Source organism: Heterocephalus glaber, unplaced genomic scaffold (assembly GCF_053883595.1).
Source record: "Heterocephalus glaber isolate CG9 unplaced genomic scaffold, H.glaber_assembly_v1.0 deba00001472, whole genome shotgun sequence".
NCBI lineage: Eukaryota > Metazoa > Chordata > Mammalia > Rodentia > Bathyergidae > Heterocephalus > Heterocephalus glaber.
Window position 1 is genome coordinate 25,798,428 of NW_028258315.1, and position 21,124 is coordinate 25,819,551.

The window sequence follows — 21,124 nt, forward strand, 5'->3', positions numbered from 1 at the left end:
ATAAGAGGAAAAAAAAAAGAGTATAGGAGAAAATGTACATGACCTTGTATATTGCAATGACTTTTCTTTGCGGTACTGGGGATTGAACTCAGGACCTTCTGCTTGCAAGGCAGGATCGGTGCCACTGAGCTAAATCCCCTGCACTGCAACGACTTTTCATATACAACACCAAAGGTACAGGCCACCAATGAAAGAAAAGCTCATTTCATTAAAATAGAAATTTTCTGCTCCCCAAAATCACTATTGAGAGAATGAGAAGACAATCCACAGACTGGGAGAAAGTATCTGTGAAAGACACATTTGATAAAGGTGTTTTGTTCACAATACAGATGGTCCCCAGCTTATGATGATTTGACTTATGATTTTTTCTTAACTTCAGAAAGGTCCAAAGTGACAGGCCAAGTTTGATGCAGAAGTCTTGGAAATTAAAAAGAAATGGAAGTTGGGGATTTAGCTCAGTGGCACTGCGCCTGCCTGGCAATCGCAAGGTCCTGAGTTTGATCCCTGGTACGGCCAAAACAAAGCAAAAACAAAAAAAAAAAAAAAGAAAAGAAAAGAAACGGAGGGGCTGGAGATTTAGCTCAGTGGTGCCGCGCCTGCCTCGAAAGTGCAAGGTCCTGAGTTCAATCGCCGGTACCAGAAAACAAAAATGGATACAAGAAGCAGTAAAAAATAAATTAAGTAGGAAAGAGCTATATGAAACAGATCACAGCCTTGACCCATCTGACAGCCAGTTCTCAGAGGATGTTGGAAGTAATGTGGAAGTCAATGAGGCTCTGTTCCAGGACGTGGAGGACATGGAGCTGGGGGATGTTCAGGAGGATCCAGACTAGGCTCCTGCCGATCCACGGAGCCACTAACAGTCTAACGGACTGTCTCTGTCTCCAGGCAGGCTCGACTACCACACCATCTGTGGCTATGCTGACAGGGTTTTAATTTTTCTTTCCTTTTTTCTAAGGAAAAAACAATTTTTAGGATATTCTTCTGATAGTTTTCATCACTGAATTTATATAAACTGATCATAACACTTCAAACCAAAAAAAAAAAAAGAAGAAGAAGAATGGAAAGGAGACATGGAAGAAGTGAAGGGACAGAGCTGGAGGTAGTTTAACATAATAAAGAGTTTAGGGCCGGGGATTTAGCTCAGTGGTTTCACCGCCTGCTACACAAGCACAAGGACCCGAGTTTGATCCCTGGTACCAAAAAAAAAAAAAAAAAAAATAGCCAGGGTGTGGTGGTGCATGGCAGTGATTTCTGCACTCCAAGAGCTGAGGCAGGAACTCACTATATAGTGAATTCAAGGCCAGCCTGAACTACATAGTGACTCTATCTCAAAACAAAAACAAAAACAAAACCATAATAAAGAGATTAGACTCTGGACAACAAAAACAGAAATAAAATGGCCCCTTGACAAATAAAATGTGTCCATCAATACATAGAGTATTACTCAGCCAGAAAAAAGATTGAAGCTCAGATATATGCTACAGTGTAGAAATATGAAAACATTGGGAGAAGCCAGACACAAAAGGACACATATTATGTGACTTCATGGATGGGAAACAGCTAAAACAGGTATAAATGTATAAAGAGAGAGGAGCTGTGGCAAAAGGAAGAGTAACGGAGACAGCATGATTGATGAGCAGGGGTTTTCTGGGTGATGAGCTTTTGGAACTAGACAGAAGTGGTGGCTGCACAGCACTGCGAGTGTTCTAAACGCTACTGAGCCATACATTTGGAGACAGGTAAGTGCTGCACTTCTGAGTCCCTCTCAGCAGAGGATGTACTTAGAATAGACTTTGTTTTTGGTTTTTTTTGGTACTGGGGATCAAACTCAGGACCTTGTGCTTGTGAGGCAGGAGTGATGCCACTGAGCTACATCCCTAGTCCAGAGTTGTTGTTGTTTTTCAAGTGTGCCATGCTAGACATAAACCAACACAAAAATTCTTGTTTACTGTACTAAAAAGGCAGAATTTTTTGCTTTGGACATTCATTGTAAAGTTACTTGAATCATAATATTACTTTAAAAACACAAAAGAACTGGGCATGGTGGCACACACCTGTAATCTCGGCACTTGGCAGACTGAGGCAGGAGGATCACCTTGAGTTCGAGGCCAGCCTGAACTACAAGTGAGTTCAAGGCCAGTATGAACTACAAAGCAAGACTATCTCAAAAAACAAAAAATAAACAAAAAGTTTAAAATCCAGTTCAGCATGTTTGTTAACTCCTATTCTGGTCAGTGCATATCAGGTCGTGAGAAAGGAAACAGGTAGTGAGAAAGGAAACAGGTAGTGACAGAAGCACACTGGTCTAGGTCCATTCACTCCTTCTTCCTGCTTCAGAGGCAGGTGCAGAACAGGGCTGTAGTTATTTCTATCCCAGCATGCATGGTCTCTGCACCTCTGGCCTCTGCATGTACAGCCTCTGAGGCGCCTCTGGCAGCCAGGGGAGGCAGCTGACCACCTGGACTAAACTGGTGCTTTCCAATCTGACCTGAAGCAAGGTACAGCTGTGCATTTGACCCCGTGGATAGAGGGGAGCAAAACAGAGATACATCTAAGGTGTCATAGTACAGGGGTTGAGAGGAGGGATTAGGAAGAATGGTGTCAAACGTGGCAGAAAACACAAGATTGGTGGCGGGGGTTTAGCTCAGTGGTTCTGCCGCCTGCCTCACAAGTGCAAGGTCCCGAGTTCAATCCCCAGTACCAAAAAAGAAAAAAGAAAACACAAGATTGGAGGAGCCAAAGAAGAAAGCTGTCAAGCATGGAATGTGAACAGACAGCAAAGTAGGGCAGTGGGGGTGGTCTGTCCACTCAAGGGCAGGGCAGAAGAACCTGAGGAGCAGCACCACAGGGGGCATGGGGCCCCAGCTCACTGGCTCAACCAGGGACAGAGAGAAAGGGCCAACATATGGTCACTTGGTGCCCGACACCGTCTTAACCAGGCTTTTCTTCAAGACTAGCAGAACCCAAATGCCATTAGGAAAAATCTCTCCTTTTAACAATCAGACCAAAACCTGAGAATAAGCCTCTCTAAGAGAGCGGACACTAGAGTACCCAATGTCTGAATCGGACTTCAGCTGTCCCTTTAACTGACCTTTCTATTTCAAAGACTATAATGAAAACAAAAGTCAAGAAATCATTCACCTGGGATTGCTGGGGACATCTGGAAGGCACAGAGACACTTCACAGACCTTGTACCAGTATAGTTCATAGCCTTCCTTCCCTTCACCCAGGAACAGATGACAAAAGTTACATTCTGAGGGGCTCTACCTCTATTTTTTGAACTAGGTTCTGATGGAGACCACTCTGAGCAAGCTGCAAATTTATAAACTGGCTTTTTATATTAAAAGTCTGAGTCTGCCTATTAGCCCACAATGGCTTGCCTAAAGAGTCAGCAGTTGGTGTATGGGAAAGGAACAACTCCCCACACCACTGGTGACAGCAGAGGTCTCAACGATCTGTGATGCTGTGACATCTTGGATGGCAAAACAATATTGCAGCTAAGGGCAGCATGACTCCTACAGAAAACTTCTATAGAGGCAAAAATTAATCCATAGGAAGAAACAAATTTCCATTGATCTATGAGCTGATCTTGCTAGAATGTTTCATTCCCTTGTTGCTAGGAACCTGCTTGCGTCAGTGCTCTCCACTTCACTGTTCCCTGCATCGCCCCTTACCCCATCAAGAAGCTGCATGTTTGGCCAGGGAATTTAGCTCACTGGCACCGCGCCTGCCTTGCAAGCTCAAGGTCCTGAGTTTGATCCCCAGTGCAGGGACGGGGGTGGGGGGGGCAGTGTGTTTAATTAATAGTGGCCAGCTCCAGGAGACAAGTGTCTTACCCTGATAAGAGCTTTGACCATCTTGGGCCCCCCATATATGCAGTAAAGATCTTGTCTTGTCTTTTGTTATCCTGCCACCACACCCTTTGTCAGGTGACTGGAGGTCTGATCAGCCTCCAATAGGTTCTCACTGCATTGCCTGGGCTGCTCCAGAACTCCTGGGTTCCAAAGATCCTTCTGAGTAGCCAGGACTACAGGCAGATACTGTACCTGGTTCTGGGACATTCTTGACAAAAGTAAGCAATTCTTGTTTCATACATTTTGTAATTTATCAATATTTTTGATTGTTCATTAGTTTTTATTATGGTTGACTTTATACAAAAGGAATTTTATTTCCCAATGATTTGCCAATCACAAAACTCATTACCAAGGACTACAGGTTTGTATGTCTGTGGCTGTTCACACCCTGCCTTGTCCCTACATCTGTGAGCAGACAGACAGCTGCTTTAACACCACCCCAGCAAGGCAGAGCTGCAAGAGGCCACAAAGACTCCAGACTTCCCAACAGAGGACTTGCTCACTCTGCTCATAACTTCATTTTCTGAAAACGTAGCATTTCATTTGTAACTTCCCAAGCCTATTAAATTATATACCTCCAATGCTTAATCCAACCCAGAAGGCATACATGAGAAAGGCAGAGAGCTCGCCCATGGTCATGTGAGCGCTGCCCATCAGCAGACCTCCCTTGTACAGCACAGAGAGCACAATCAGGTTCCCGGAGAGCCCTGTCTGTCAAGGGAGAAAAACAGACAAGTCAGGGAGGACCAGAGGCCTCTTAGGATGCAAAATGCATGATGAGGCCTCTGGTTTCCTTTTCTGGATACTAAATTTCATCTGAATTTCAAAGTTTTGAAATATTTGCAACATTGATAGACATAACCACATCAGCATGAAAACCCAGATGCTAAGTCACCCATTGGGGTCCTGTCTTGCTCAATCTACTCAACTTGCAAAGGAAAACAGCAGTCTTGACGATCTGCTCTCACTAGAGGGAGAGAGGAAGTCTGCTCCATGTGTTCTGACGAGTACCCTCTGCAAGGAGGGTCTGGGACTCTGTGCATGGACTCTGGTCAGTGCAGCCTTGTTGGGGCCACTGCTTCCTAGCCCGTTAATTGTGGCAATGACTGAGTCGCCTCCAAGGATTTTTCCAGTGTAGACATACCATGAATTTTCCCATATGGTAATCTTCTATTTCAGTATCCTACTGGAGTGCATTTTGATCAACTTTTTTATACTTCTTTCTTGAAATGCACTGAAGTTATTTTGGCTAATCCTCAGTAGGTTTCAAATTTGCCTGCATCAGAACAGCCCAGAGCCATTCTGTGGTGCCCGTGGAGCTGGCTGTACCACCCTGGGAAACAGCCCCTGACCTCACCACCCACCACCTCCTTCCTAAGCACCTTTATTTGTTTTCCTAACAATGACTAAGTTATTCTTAGCTTGAAGTAGGATAAAATTATTTTCCACTATGGCATAAGACACAGAACAAAAATGTCTCACAAAGCACCTGCCCTTCCCATCCTCTCCAGAACAGTCCACAGTCTACATACTGCTCCAAAGAAGCCAGCCCGGGCGAAGGCCTCCTTCCTTGCTAACTGCAGCACGTGGTCCACTCTTCCAGTGTACTTCTCTACCTCCGTCATCTCTTTCCCAAAGGCTCGGACAGTTCTTAGGTTCCCAATGCGTTCCTCAGCCAGCTGTGAGGGTGACAAACACATGGCCAGGGGGAAGGGTCACATTTCAATCTGCAAGCAAAACTAAAATGTGATTCTCATTTAAAACTCTATCAATGGAAAGCCACTGGAGAAACACTACTAAGTCAGGAAAAGTTAACAAAAGAAGAATACACAGAATAATCCTACTGTCAAAAAATAAGTATCTATAATCCTTGATTTGGACTCCATGCTCCATCCAATCTGACAATGGACCTGCCTTTGTCTTCCAGATCACCCAACAGGTAGTGGAGGCGCTCAACATACAATGGAAACTCTACATCCCCTATTGGCCCCAGACATCAGGCAAGGTTGAACGCTGAACAGGCCAATGGGCTTATTAGGACTCAGTTAACCAAACTTTCCATGGAATTAAAACAAAGCTGGGTCTCCCTCCTCCCTTTGGCTCTCATGTGGCTTCGCTCAACTCCTCAAAAACCATTAAATTTAATCCCCTTTGAGTTAATGTATAGGCAACCCCACCTATTCTCCAACTTACCTGATCCTTCACCACCTCTTGCTGATTACATTCCAACGCTCAACTATGCTCATCATCTCCTTGAGACTCTAGTGGATCAAACTCTTCCTTCTCCAGACTCATCAGGCAATCTACATCCTCCTCTTTCCCCAGGTGACTAGGTATATCTCAGGACTCTTTCCCCAAAACCCCTCCAGCCTCGCTGGGAAGGACCTTTCACTGTCTCCTTAACCACTCCCACAGTGGTAAAACTTCAAGAAAAGGTCCCCTGGTTTCACCTCTCCAGAATAAAAAGAGCCCCTCTGGCTCTCCAGGAAGACCAGTCTGAACAGTAACCCAAAACCCTCAGATACTCCTCTCTTTTGACAGGCCCTCTTAGACTCAAACTCTCTCAGATACCCGAAGAGTCACCTAACTGATGCCCCTAAGTGGTCTCACCTTGAGCTTCAACGCTTTCATACAAACCCTTCAAGCTGGCCTCATCTGGCTTGTCACACAGGAGGACGTTGAGGCACAAGAGGTGGCAGTCGAAACCATTTGTGAGTGGCTAACAGACAGCTATTACCAAGCCTCCTTGACTGAATTCAATCCAGAGGAGATCTCTCTCTACATTTTCCTCCTAGTATGCTGGTGGGCGGCCCCTACCCCTCACTTTCGAGATACCTCCTTGGACTAGTTTCCCTCATCTCACACCCCCACTCATGGGCTACTGCAATGCTCTGGATACAGGTGCTCTTATAGCTCTCTTGTTAAAAAAAAAAAGTATCTACATGTGCACCTATCACATACATAGATACAAACAAATACATGATAAACAGATATATATGATAAATAGGTAACAGCAGGACAGCAGGGATAGAAACATATGTTCATAGAGAGATAATTTTTTTTTATAAAATGTTAAATTAATTCTGAGACAGATTATCTGTGTTTTTGTTCTTTCACATTAGATTTTCACAGTTTCCAATGATAAACAAGCACGGTTTTTGAAACATAAAGTTATTTTTAGCTTTTTTTTTTAAGTGCCCTTGGGGGCCGGGGATTTAGCTCAGTGGTTCTGACACCTGTCTCAAAAGTGCGAGGTCCTGAGTTCGATGCCTGGTACCAAAAATAATAAACAAATAAAATAAAAAAGTGCCCTTTTTATTATTTTTGGCTGTGCTGAGGACTGAACTCAGGCCCTTGCCAATGCCAGGCATATGCTCTACCACTGAGCCGCACCCTCAGCTCATTATTTTTAGTTTTTAAAAGGTACTATTGGGTCCGGGATGTAGCTCAGTGGCTCCACGCCTGCCTCACAAGCACAAGGTCCTGAGTTCGATCCCTGGTACCAAAAAAAAAAGGTACTACTGCACAGCACCGCAAAACTAGCTTTATTGAATTAATGAAGGACACAATGTCACCCAGAAACTATTTCTAAAACACACTAGTTTTCTGATCCTATTAGTAATGGAATTGGTTAGGAGGAAAAACTGATTTAATGTTGAGTCACACTGGATGTTATCTGCGGTGTGGGTAGAAATCAACTCCAGAGGCAGAGTATTCTGTGTCAGGGACCTGGGGGCCTAACATGAACTCTTTTTCTTTTGTACTGGGGGGATGAACTCAGGAAGTACTGAGTTATGGTGCCAGTCCTAAGTTGGTTGGGCTGGCTTTAACTTGCCATCTTCCTGCCTTAGCTTCCTAGTATAGTTGGAATCACAGGTATGTGCCACCATGCCCAATAGGAAGGTGCTTTATGAAAAGCTCGCATACTCCGTACCTCTGCCCACAGCTCTGGCTCTGAGCCCATTCTCCTGGAGCACACGAGTACAGGAAGGCTGTTACCTGTGTGGCTTGTGCCAGCGAGTCCTGTGTGGCTTTGCTCAGTTTCCGCAGATATCGGCCATAAATCACTGCAAGGATGGACACTGGAGGCACCACACTCAAAACAAAGGTGGCTAGACTGGGTGACACAAAAAACTGTTAAAACAAAAGCCAACAAGTATTTGTCAGGTGGAGTGGTGAGACCTTCTCACCATCTAGTGTGTACACAGAGGCAGACTGGAAAGTGCTGTCCCAAGCTGTACCTCCTGGATGGATGGCTTTTCAGACATCATAAAACCCCAAGAACGTGCAGCCTGCCGCAGAGGAGTAACACGGCAGGGAACTCCTGAAGAAAGATGAAAATAGTTGCTCCTCAGACTAATTCTATGTAAGTTAGGCCACCTTATTCAACAGCATAGCTGAGATAGGCCAGTAGTCCATCAGAGAGGCTCATTCTGCTCCACAATGGCCAGACCACATCAAGACTTCTGAGTTCAAGTCTGGATCGCCTTGAGACTCTAAATGAGCAGAACAGTATGTTCCACTGAAATGACTAAGTCATAAAAGTCATTAAAACCCTGCATCAAACAACAGTCAAAAGAGGGCTGAGTGCCGGGCATGGTGGCGCACACCTGTAATCCCAGCACTCAGGAGGCTGAAGCTGGAGAATCACTGTGAGTTCAAGGCCAGCCTGAATTACATAGTGAGATCCTGGCTCAAAAAAAGAAAAAGACAGCAGTGGACAGAGTGGGAGCTGTCTCTACAGGTCTGGCTAATGAGTGGAGGAGCTCCTCAGGACTGCAGAGGCTCAAAGAATAATCAGCTTCTAGCATAACAGAGGGGGTCCTATGAACTTTCCAATTAGGAGACTGTTTTAAATGACATGAGTGTTTCTTCAACACATTAAAATCTACCAAATCTCATTTGCACAGAAAATAGTGTAATAAGTACAGTCTCTTAAAATGCTCGGGAAACACTGCAGACTGAAAGTGAAAGTCACAGCTTGTTTGTTTCTGTGAGACAGGGTCTCACTATCTAGCCCAGGCTGGCTTTGAATTTGCTATGTAGTCTGAGATAGCCTCAAACTTGCAGTCCTCCTGCCTCAGCCTTCTGAGTGTTGGGATTACAGGCAAGTAACAACACAATTGGCTTGTACATCTACTTTCTCACTCACAAATCATTACCGAGCACCTGCAATAAATACTATGAGCATGGGGAGACAACCAGACCATGGAGTGGGAGTTGGATGATACACCAAGAAAGAGAGAACAACCTCAGGTATGCACAGGTCTTGGGAGGCCTCGATACCAAGTGAAGCACAAAGAGGCCGAGTGCTCACAGGAGAAGCCCAGGCTGGGCAGACAGTCCCTCTGGACACTTGGGAACACAGTCATGTCTCTGATGTTGAGAGGCACAGGCCACTGGGACTCCCCATGGCTGGGGCCAACTGCCCAGACCACCCTCCCCTTTGCTCTGCCTGGAGGCTCCTGAATAACTGTCTAATGACTAAAGCAGCGTCCCCACATGTCTTCACGCAGGAAGGAGACAACAGTGCATATCAGCAACTGGCAAGATGGTCCAGCCAACATTAGGCTCTGGTGCCTTGGGCCCAGTGAGTCAGTGCAGGGGAAACAAGGCCACATTTTGCTCCTTTAGCTAAAGACCAGGTCCCAGTCATTATACCTCAGGAGGCCTTGTGATAGCCAGATGCCTGCTTCCCTGAGCTCGTGTGCTAACATCTTAACCCCCACAGTGACTGTGAGGGAGGATGAGGCCTTGAGGAAGTAACTAGGGTTAGCTGAGGTCTGGGTAAGTGGAGGATGGGCTCTCGTGCAAAGGGAATGTCCTGACAGCAAGAGATACCAGAGTTCTTTTCCCAGTGTGAATACACAGCAAGATGCTGGCTGCCTATGGGCCAAGCAGGCAGACCTCAGAATGTCTGGACTTCTAGCTCCAGAATGGTGAGGAATAACTGGCTGTTCTTCAAGCCCCTGTTGGTGGTACTCAGTTATGGTGGCCCAGGCAGACCAAGACAGGACCCTTTGAACCGGCTGACTACATTGAATTTTCTTCCACTGTTATTAAAAAAAGGGACCCCGAGTATCTCTCCCAGCTTGACCTCTTCATGAACCCTAGAACCACTTTCATTTGGAAAACTGCAGTCACAAAGGACAAGCCTTGTTTGGGAGTCTACTTCCATATTGGTTGAGAAAATAGGGAACCTTAAAACTGTCTTCCATTTCATAAGTCAGACCTAACAGGCCGATTATGGCTACTACTCTTCTACTCCAGCCTGATGTGCGGGTCCCAGAGAGGGCAAAGCCCCAGCTCTTCCACCATGTGAGCAAGGGGCAATCCACTGGACCAAAACAGTGCCATCCAAAATTAAAGCCTCCTGTGGCACTGGGCACTTGATATATGGCAGGTATAATGGGTAAATATACCATTAATTTTATTTAATTTTAATTATTTTAAATTTAAATCCAATATTCCATTCAGTTATTGGAAAGCTTTTGCTATGTACTCCACACTGGCCTTTGAACTCACTATGTAGCCAGGCTCAAACTCACACCAATCCTATCTTAGTGTCCCTAGTGCTGGGATTACAGGCATGTGCCATCACAGCTGGCTGGGAAGCTTTTTAATATGCCTGGTTACATCAAACTATTTTTTCAACTGCAAATTTAAGGAAATCTAAATGCAAATCAAGCCAAGTATGGTGGCACATACCTATCATCCCAGTGCACAGGAGGCTAAGGCGGGAGGATCTCTGGAAGTTTAAGGCCAGCCTGGGCTACACAGTGAGTTCAAGGCCATTCTAAACTACATAGTAAGACCCTGTCTCAAATAAATAAATAAATAAATAAATAAATAAATAAATAAATAAATAAATGCAGATCAAGCATTTTCAATGAAAATTTCATGGTCAGATTATAATGCTTCATAAGTATAAAAAACCAAATTTTGAAGTCATAACATAAAAGTAATATGAAATATCAGCAATTTTGATATTAACACATATTGCAATAAAATTTTTACTCTGGATTAAACAAAACATTGCTGAAATTAATCATGTCTGTTTCTTTTGCGTTTCGAATATGGTTAGTAGAACATCATGATCACATATAAGGCTTTCAATGTATTCCCATTAGCGAGCAACACTGCTCCAAATACAGACACTGCCCGGGGAAGTGAGAGAGCAGATGAGACAGGTGAGCCACCACTGGAGGCAGGCAGACCTTGGGCATAGAGCCCCCACAGGCTACGGGAGCAGAGACCACTGTCACAGGCTGAGGGTGCACAGACATCCTCCCCGTAGGCTGGGAGGCACCAGAGACGCCCCACAAGCAGTGGGCCCAGAGACACCCCCCAGAGGCCCTAAGTGTAAACACCCCTCACAGGCTATGGGCACAGAAATCCCCCCTCCAAAGCCCATGAGCACAGAGACCCCCTGCAGATTACAGGTACAGAGATTCCTGCAGGTGCATGGTTCACTTGCACAGACCAGATCCACTCCCCTCAACCTGCTGCAAAGCCTGCACGGCTGCTGTACCTTGTTCACAGCTGCTTCACTCCAGGTTCATATATGCCCAGAAAACCCCACTCTCCAGACAATACCCATTCTGGAGAGGTGTAGACCAGGAAGCCAGGCAGGACAAGGCCATGCCCATATCCCACAGCCTCCAGGACTGTGTTTGAGGAGTGCTCACCAAGCCCCTGCATGCTCCAGACTGGAGGTTCCCAGGGAGGAGGCCAACTTACCATCATGCCCATGCCCACCGAGGCCTGGGCTCCAGCTCTGAGCCCGTCTGAGAGGTTTTCAGTCACTGAGCGCCCTAGCAGTGCAGTGTCTGATGAGAGGCGGTTAATCAGTTCTCCTGTTGGAGTCTTATCAAAGAAAGCAATCTCCTGCCTCAGGACGGAGGAAAAAAGCGAGGTCCGAAGTCTGTTCACAATGCGTTGGCCTGCAAAGCAAAGAAACCAGCTCATGGCAGAAACAGCAGCCAATACCATCAAAGGCAGGGCCTGACATGCAGCTGCTTGCCCTGGTGTCAGCCCTCCTGAGGCTGGGGGCCTCTGCTGCATCCATCCCACCAGTAGGGACAGACTGACCCAACCCTGGCATACTGATAATCATGCTTTAATAAATACAGACTGCAGGCACGGAAGGGGCAAAGACAGTAATAAAATACAGCATGACCAATACATGTCTTAAAAGTAGTATTTCCCTGCATAAGACCTGAATTCACAGAAGAAAAAAAAAAGTAGTATTTATGAAGTTTTATTACTTTAATTTCTAAAAGCTAATTTTGTTCCTAACAACCCTTTTCTCCACTGAATATTCCAATGGCAAACACTGGTTCATTATCCATGGAGAATTTTATTAGCTAAATGAGACACAGAGGACTCAAGAGTCAGTATCTGGCTCTGCCAGGGCTAACAAGAGGCCTCTCCAAAGGAAGACCACACAAATTACCATCCCAGCCCACCACACAAGCACAGAGCAAACAGGTTTCTGCAACTCCTTGAAGAAGCCCAGAACTCCACTCTGTGGCCAAGCTCCTTGTCCTTAAACCTCCTGTTAAGAAAGATTTGGAGTTTGTCCCTCTGTTCAAGTCTAACGTTGGAAAAGAACTGAAGAAACCTCAGTCCAGGACATATATAGCCTTCTCTGGCCAAGAACTCAGATTTGTCCCCACCAGGTGTGATGCAGGACAGGAGAGACAGGGGTTTTGGGCAATGAACCCCCAGGCCAGATCAAACGCAGGGTCCCCTGCATCTTCCCAAGTGGGCCCCTCACCTGAGGACTGCATGAGGTAGACTCGGACGGCGTTGGCAGCAGCTCCGCATAGGAACACACAGGTGAGCCCCAGGCAGAGGCGGGTCAGGCTCTCACCGTAGTCTGAGGTGGGATTGGTATAGATGACATCAATGATCTTCCCCAGGAAGAAAGGAGCGGACATGGTGATGACACTGGACACAGCCAGAAAGCCAACAGCAGCTGGAAGACAGGAGGACACACTCACACTCACACTGCTCAGCACCGGTGCAGGTGTGGCATTCCCAGGGCCTCCTTCTCAGACTCTCAGGCTCAGTTGCTGGGGTGAAAGAGGAGGACCAAATGGTACTAGGCTGAGAATACGAAAGGAGACTGTAAGGGAGCAAGTGAGTGTGCCCAGCCAGATGAGATGCTATTTAGGTTTGGTCATCCTTTCCTTGCCAGGAATAACAGAGTCAACTATGGTATCTGTTCTGGCTTCTTTCCATCCCTCTAGCTCTCAGATCCTCTTCTTCTTGCCTTCATGCCACATGGTATTACTGCCTGGCATCTCATTGTATCTTGGCCTGAAGGTCAGACTATCCAGGCAAAAGTCTCAACCATGTCCAGTATTTCAGAGCCCTTTAAATAACCTGTGGAGAGCAGCTGCTGAAATCCATTACTCATTAGTATGTTTGTTCTTAATATTACTGCCCTGGGGAATAAAGCAATGGGATATCAGCACAATTTGAAAATAATGACACAACTGTTCATGTGCCTAAAAACAAGACAAAGGGGATCTAGTCTCATGAGAAAATATTAAGAAAAATCCAAGGCCAGGGATTTAGCTCAATAGTTTCGGTGCCTGCTGCGCAAGCGCAAGGACCCAAGTTCGATCCCCGGTACCAAAAAAAAAAAAGAAAATCCAATTAAAACCAGGCAAGGTGGCACATGCCAGCACATACATAGCTGGGCAGGAAGAGTACCATTAGTTTGAGGTCAGCCTGGTCTACATACTAAGTTCAAGGCCAGTCTGAACTATAGCAAGACCCTGTCTCCAAAAAAAAATCCAACTAGGAACAACATATACCACAGATAACTGGGGGATGTAAGGGGAATATAAATTTAAACTACAAAAACACACCATTTTTCACCTAAGGGATTGCCAAAGATCATTATGCCAACATGCACTGGTGAAGCACTTTTATTGGTGGAGTCCAAACCAGCAGTCTCAATGGAGAAATTTGACCAGCCACCTGTCAGATTGTAAATGCACATTTTTTTTGATCTAGCAATGCTACAGACTCAAGATTTTATCATAGCACTCGTTATATTAGCAAAAGAATCAAAATATCCTAAACCTCTATCAATAGGGGACAAGTTAGAGGTATTATATTCATTTTATTAATACTATGCAATAATTATAAGGAATGAGGTGACTGTAGGTTTGCGGATAGAACAATCTACCAAGATATACTGTTGGTTAAAAAATGTCCAGGAGGGCTGAGGATGTAGCTCAGTGGTGCCACACCTGCCTGGCAAGCACAAGGTCCTGAGTTCCATCTCTGGTTAGGGGGGAGGGTCCCCAGGACAGATGGGTGTGCTGGCCCAAGCCTGTAATCCCAGCACTCCAGAGGCTGAGGCAAGACAATTGCCATGAGTTCGAGGCCAGTCTGAGCTACACAGTGAATTCAAGGGCCAGCCTGAAATACATAGTGAGACCTTATCTCAACAAAACAAAACAAAACAAAAAGTGCAAGACAGCCAGAAGTGGTGACACATGACTATAATCCCAGCCTCTTGGGAGGCTGAGGCAGGAGGATCACAAATTCAAGCCCAACATGGACAATTTTGTTGTTGTTGTTGCTTTTATGTGTGTGTTTCTGCTTTGCTTTGGTTTTTTTGTTTGTTTGTTTGTTTGTTTTTGGTACTGGGGATTGAACTTGGGACCTTGCTGTTTTGTTTTTTGAGACAGGGTCTCAGTATGCCAAGGCTGGCCTTGAACTCACTATGTAGCCCAGGCTGGCCTTGAACTCTCAGCAATCCTCCTGCCTCAGCCTTCCAAATGCTAACCTGGGCAACTTTAGTGAGACCTTGTCTCAAAATAAAATATAAAAAGAGCTGAGGATGTGGGTCAGTGGTAGAGTGCTTGCCTAGTGTGTGCCAAGTGGCCCTGGGTTTCAACCCTAGTACTGCCAAAACAAAAAACATAAAATTTCCAGTATACAAATATTAACACTTTGGAGGCTTTTTGCTTCTTGGTTTTTTGAGTCTGCAAGAGTACATGACATTGGGCCGGGGATTTGGCGCAGTGGTTTCGCCGTCTGCTGCATAAGCGCAAGGACCCAAGTTCAACCCCCGGTACCAAAAAAAAAAAAGAGTACAGGACATGTCCAGATGAGTAATAACAGTGACCCAGCCTCCTTCAAAGAGTGGCATTGGGCAAGGGGGTGCAGGGTGGCTTCCTTGGGTTTGGTGCTATGTGCACATTACCTATGTGAGGCTCCAGAGTGGACGCAACTTGGATGGAGCTATGGAAGGTGGGAGGTCCCAGCACTCTGTAAATAGCAATTGTTTCTGCCTACCACTGGACAGCACTCACACCTGAGTCAGAGGGAACACTGGTTGTACAGTGGAAAGCAGAGCTTTGGGAGAAACATGAGCTTTTAAGTAGTAAATGAATGTTTTTTCCTAACCTTTCACCAGGCCTGCTCTGACACCTCCCTTAAAATGCAGATACCTGACACTACCCGTGCTCTCCCTCCCTGTTTGTCTCCTATGTTTCCCATCTTCTGGCATTCTAAATGTTTCATTAGTTTATCATCATCATCTCTCTTTTTTTTTTTTTGGTTTTTAAAAGACAGATTCTCACTATGTAGTTCAGCTGGCCTTGAACTATGTGGCCTGGGCTAGCCTTGAACTCACAGCGATTCTCCTGCCTCAACCTCCTGAGTGTTGGGATCACAGGGATGCGCTACCATGCCCAGCTGGCATCTCTCCATTACGACATAAAAGATTTTAGTCTGTTTTGCTCACTGCTATATCCCTACTACCTAAGCTCACAGCAAAAGCTCAATCAATATTTGCTGAATGTGGGCCGGGAATTTAGCTCAGTGGTTCTGGTGCCTGCCGTGCAAGCACAAGGTCCCAAGTTCGATCCCCAGTACCAAAAAGAAAACCAAACCAACAAACAAAATATTTGCTTAATGAATGAGTGACATGAACTTTGGCAATGGTGGTAGTAAAGTCTCATCAGACCAAAGTCCTTCACCAACCTAATTAGAAAAGTAAGGCAGCTCAGAAAGTATACATGCTTGCTTTAAAAACCATAATCCCAATCTAGTGGCTAACATGAACCTAGCGAAGGGCTATTTCATTTTGATGTAAGGCCAGGGGTCTTGTTTCCAAACACCATGCTCCTAGTGATGGTGCCCAGCAGGACTGAAACTCCAAAAGGCAGGGACAGCCTCTACCTGATTGCACACAGCTCAGCCTTATGAACTGGAAGAGATCATACTGGTGCTCAGGGATCAGAATGTAATTCTCTCAAAAGTAAACCATATGTGACACAGTGTAAGGGTCAGTCTCTGCCCCTCCTCCAGTTTTTAAATCAAAGTGTTAACCTGCAGTAAAACGCATTTCATGAATGAAATGTCCCATGGTTCCAACTCTTAAGTTCTTACAAAAAGAAAAAAAAAATTACTTGAATCCAAGCTCATTCCAGGATACCCACCTCAGGTTTACATTTCAATTACTTAGAGAGACAGAGAGAGACAGAGAGAGAGAGAGAGAGAGAGAGAGAGAGAGAGAGAGAGTGTGTGTGTTTTGAGACGGAGTCTCATTATGTTGCCCAGGTTGGCCTCGAACTCCAGGACTCAAGCAATCCTCTTGCCTCAGCCTCAAAAGTAGCTGGCACTATAAGCATGCACACCACACCTGACTAAAAAAATCTATATTGACAGCTTCTTTTATTGCCATTTTCCTCTTTCTCTTACAAGCTAATGGAAGTAAAATAAAAGATTTTTCCAGCCTTTGGTTACCTTGGTTCTTTCCTTTTTTTAATGGTACTGGGGATTAAATGAAGAGATTACTGAGCTACATCTTTAGCCTATTTTATTTTTTTTATTTTGAAACAGAGTTTTACTGTTGCCCAGGCTGGTCTTGAACTTTCGATCTTCCTTCAGCAGGCTCCCCAGTAGCTGGGATTACAAGTGCGCTACCAAATCTATACCTACCCAGCTGGTTACCTGGATTCTTATAATCAAGGTCTGGCTGCATGTCACTGTCTTCTAATATGAATGAATAATCTCATCTTGCATTTCAGGTTCTATCCCCAGCCCTGGACATGCTCAGTGCATGGTTATTTTTCTCACATCCACCTCTACCTTTTCTCCCCTGACTGAGTCACATGCTTGCCCCTCTCCTTGCCTGACTGGACCCAAGCCACTTCCTCTGCCAATTCTTGACATACTTTTTCAAGCATTTTCCCATTATTCTCATTCTCCTGAATCATGGCACTCAAGGAAGAAAAGAACATGGGCATGGTGGCACATACACTACAGGAGGATGAGGCAGGGGGATCACAAGTTCCAGCCCACCCTGAGCAACTTAGCCTCTTAGTGAGAACCTGTCTCAAAATAAAAAAATAAAAACAAAAAAGGCTGAGGATGCAGCACAGTGCAAAGGCCCTGGGTCCAATCTCCAGAAGCACCCTCCCCCCAAAAGAAGGCTCACCCTGCCCATGCCTTTCACCCTGTCCTGGGCAAAATGCTGCCCTGCAGCAGTAGCTCTACCTTCTCCTTGCTCCCTGCACTTACAATGTGCTCACTGTACCCCTGCAGTCACTCTGAAAGGAATCCTCGTGAAATCTGGCTCCAACTCAGCAGATGTCAGGTTCTGCAGGAATGGTCCTGATCTCAAAACACATGACCCCTTACCAGTAATTCAAAGAGGAAGAGGTGACTTCCAAGCCCTCCACACAGGCCTGCACCAGACACTGTGGAAGGAGGGGGTACGCTATGCCACCACAGCCCAAGTAGGGACCCGCCTGGCAAGCAGGGGCCACCTATCTCTCAGCGGCAAGGCCCAGAACACAAAAGGTCTCCTGGCTGGTGTCACATTCACAGGACACAGCACCCTGAAGGCGCCACTCACTGGGAGGGTCGAGCCCAGCCTCCCTATCATCAGGCACAGAGCCAGGCACAGAGCAGCTGATGAAACGCCTGCTATCTGGTCAGTGCACACCCAGCTCCTCCTGGGGCTCCCCACCTCCTGAAGCTCCCTGTGGCTAAAGTGATAAGAGGAAGAAGTTATCAGTGCAAAAGAGCTCTGGACAACTCTGCAGACCACATGACAGGAAAGCAGCTGCCAAGCAAGGAGCAGGAGGGATGGAGATCGCATTAGCCCTGCTCTGGACAAGCACCTGCACACACTTCTTATACAGTCCCTGTTTTCCAAGTTTCGGATACAAAATACTTAGTATCAAAGCTTTCTAACCACATAGTTGAGGGGGCGTACTTCATACCTGGAAAACTGCCAAAGTCAATGGGAAGATTATTACTCAAATATAAACCTACAATTTTGAAAAAGGATTCTTGTATTAATTTTCTAAAAATTAACGGACACTGGAATTCTCTTCACTTTGGGGTTTTTGGTCTCTTGTCTTAAAGTGTCCGTGCCTGCTGTGTTTCAGGTGTGCCAAGGCCTGAGGCCTCTCTCAGGATGACCAGCTATGAATCAATGGTGACTCCACTTCCTCTTAGTCCTGCAAACACCAACAACCAGAATGGCTTTTGTATATAATGTAGAAGGACTTTTGAGGAAACCATAAGCTCTAAAAATGGGTTCTCATCAGATTTCCTCATAACATATGTATCTATCTGTTTAAAAGTTTAAAAAGCCAGGCATGGTGGTGCATGCCTGTCATCCTAGCACTCTGGGGTGGGGCTGGAAGGGGTAGGGTTTAAGGCCAGCCTGAACTACATAGAGAGACTCTGTCTCAAATAAATAAAGAAAAGTTAAAAAAAAAAAAGGCAATGTGCCAACTACAGGCTGATTTCTCAAATCACTCATCCAACATTTCAACAAGGCAGCCCAAACAGCTCTTAGGATGAAATAAGGAGCTGCTCTCACCTTGTGCAAGTCTTGGTGGGCAGGGCAGAGACAGGGAAGAGGTCACTGGGCCGACAGTTATTAGACAGGCAGGTATGGGCACAGCAGCACCAGCAAAGCCTCCCTCCTGAGGGAGGGTCTTGAGACCCTTGACAGCTAAAGTCTGAAAATGGAACAAAACAGATTTCCTTACTGACTGGATCACGCACAGGACTGCTGGGCACATTTCTGCACCCAGGGCACCAGCATCCATCTGCCTGGCTGAGCAACATTTCTCTGCACCTAAGGCGGCCCTGCTCTGTGCTGCACACAAGCCAGGAGCAGGACAAGAAGATAAATTAGGCACAGCTGCTTTGCAGCTTACCATCCAATGAGACCACTTGTCTCAATTTTCTCTCTTAAAATGGGAAAGAGGAAAAGGAGCTTTCCACCAAAATCTACAATGAAGTAACTCTTTTCACACCTAATATACCAAGATTCCCCCTAGACTCTTGTACAGGCACAGATGAAAGGTGGCACCCACCTATCCTGAAGTGCAAGTCTGCCCCAAATCCCGCACCCCTCCCCAGGAGGGCACCTTCTACAGCAAGAGACTCAAGGGTGACAGGCAACCTCAGGGACTCTCTGGGTTTATAGCCAATCATGATTTCCTTAACATTTCCCTCTCCTAAGCTAGAATCCCCAGCAAGAGATAGGACCACCCATTTTCTGTTGGCCAGTGTGATCCCACAGAGGATGAGGGCTCAACACATTTTTTGAAGCCTGCAGTCTTTGTAAGGAGCTACACTTCCAGCCCTGTTTTTTTATTTTTTTGAGACCAAGTCTTGCCAAATTGCTAAATTGTCCATGGTGGGCTCCAAGTTGCAAATCTCCTCCCTCAGCCTCCCAGAGTGCTGCAATTACAGGCATGGGCCACTGGATTAAACACATTTTTAAAGAGAAAATGAAGATTTAGAAAAACTTCAATAATTTATAGATCTTATCAGGCCATTGTGTTTAAACAGTCCTCCAATCACGGCTAAAAATGAAGAGCTGTGGAAAACTGTTTTTATTTGGATGTTTAAAAAAAGGACTTTTTGATTTCTTTAAAAAAGTTTGGGCCCGGGATTTAGCTCAGTAGTGCCACCGCCTGCTTCAAAAGCGCAAGGTCCCGAGTTCAATACCCGGTAACCTCCCCCCCCAAAAAAGTTATTTTAAAAAACTACTCAATCACGATTCAGTTGTATTATAGTCTCGTTTCTTGGGCCGAGGGTCAATGCCACTGTCCCCACTGAGCGCCACTGGGCTCACCAGCCAGAGAGCTGACAGCCCTCCTCCAGCGGTTCAGACCGCGTCCCTCCACCGTGTGAATGTTTTGCAAAATACCATAAGTGCATAATACAAGGTAGGCATGTTTTTGTTGCTTTGTTTTTGTTTTTGAATGAAGGGAACTCGAGCTCACTCTGAGAATGTTCCAAAGCAGACACTCTCATGAAGCTGGTGGCGGACGGACCGAGCTCAGTAAGCGGTTGTGCTGTCGTCGCCCGGCACGACCCGGAGAGAACCTGCCTCTACTCCCCGCCGCCCGACGTCCCCCCCGGAGCGGCTCCCTTACCTGCTAGCCTCCGGCGCTCAGGGCGCACCAGCGCCAGCAGCTTCCGAGCCTCGGAGCGCCCAGTCGGGGAGCTCGCCCGCCTGTCGTCCCCAGGGTCCGCCGCCGGCGCGCGCCGCCCAACCTCGGCCCCTGTACGAGCCACCACCGCGGGGGCGTCCTGTAGCCCAGCGCGCGGGGCACCCGGCCTAGCCAGGGCTGCGTACCTGCGGGCTGCGGGGGACACGGCCGAACGCACCAGGGCACGCGCGAGGCTCACGCCTCCCGGCAGCGCCGGTTGCAGGCCCGTCCACGCCAGCGGGGTCCCGAGGGCATGCGGAGCCAGGGTCCATGTCTGGGCGGCCGTGGCCCACGCAGGACCCGACGGCGTCCACGTGCGGGCGGCCAGGCACCGCCGCGCCAGAAGCAGCACCGGCCAGGCAGGAGGGCCGCGCATGGCGCCGCGTCCAACCTGAGCCCTTCACCCGCCGGCCCGCCGCGCGCCCGAGGACACCCTCAGCCGGGCCCGGGCGCAGGGCGTGGACACCGCGCCTCCCGTCCCTCCTCGCCTGTCCCTCCCTGCCTTCGGCCGCCCGCCCGCCCCATCGGACTGGTGCCCCTGACCCGCCCTTCCACCCAGCCTACCCATGGGCGGTGACCCGACTGAGCCCTCGAGCGCCCCCGCCCGGCAGAGAGCTGCAGAGCCCGACAGGGTGACTGCGCCTGCGCATGGCGGGTGGGCACTTTTTCCGCACTCCGGCACCCTCCCGCCTGTAGATTTGGGCCTTTTCTCACACCAGGGACTGGCAGAGCGCGCAGGCGCGGTGCACACAAGGCCGTGGAGCAGAC

The 21,124-nt window shown here is 47.0% G+C and overlaps 1 protein-coding gene across 1 annotated transcript in view; it reads right to left on the reverse strand.

Moving 5' to 3' along the window:
- Nucleotides 1-20,940, reverse strand: part of Abcb10 (ATP binding cassette subfamily B member 10) — a 35,431-nt gene extending 14,491 nt beyond the window's left edge. The window contains exons 1-6 of the mRNA XM_004854713.3: nucleotides 20,300-20,940; nucleotides 12,637-12,837; nucleotides 11,598-11,800; nucleotides 7,857-7,991; nucleotides 5,390-5,536; nucleotides 4,433-4,568 (exon numbers count right to left, since the gene is read on the reverse strand). Of these exons, the coding sequence (XP_004854770.1) occupies nucleotides 4,433-4,568; nucleotides 5,390-5,536; nucleotides 7,857-7,991; nucleotides 11,598-11,800; nucleotides 12,637-12,837; nucleotides 20,300-20,732 (1,255 nt within the window). The 5' untranslated portion in view covers nucleotides 20,733-20,940. The remainder of the gene's footprint in view (nucleotides 1-4,432; nucleotides 4,569-5,389; nucleotides 5,537-7,856; nucleotides 7,992-11,597; nucleotides 11,801-12,636; nucleotides 12,838-20,299) is intronic.
- Between the last annotated feature and the right edge of the window lie 184 nt (nucleotides 20,941-21,124).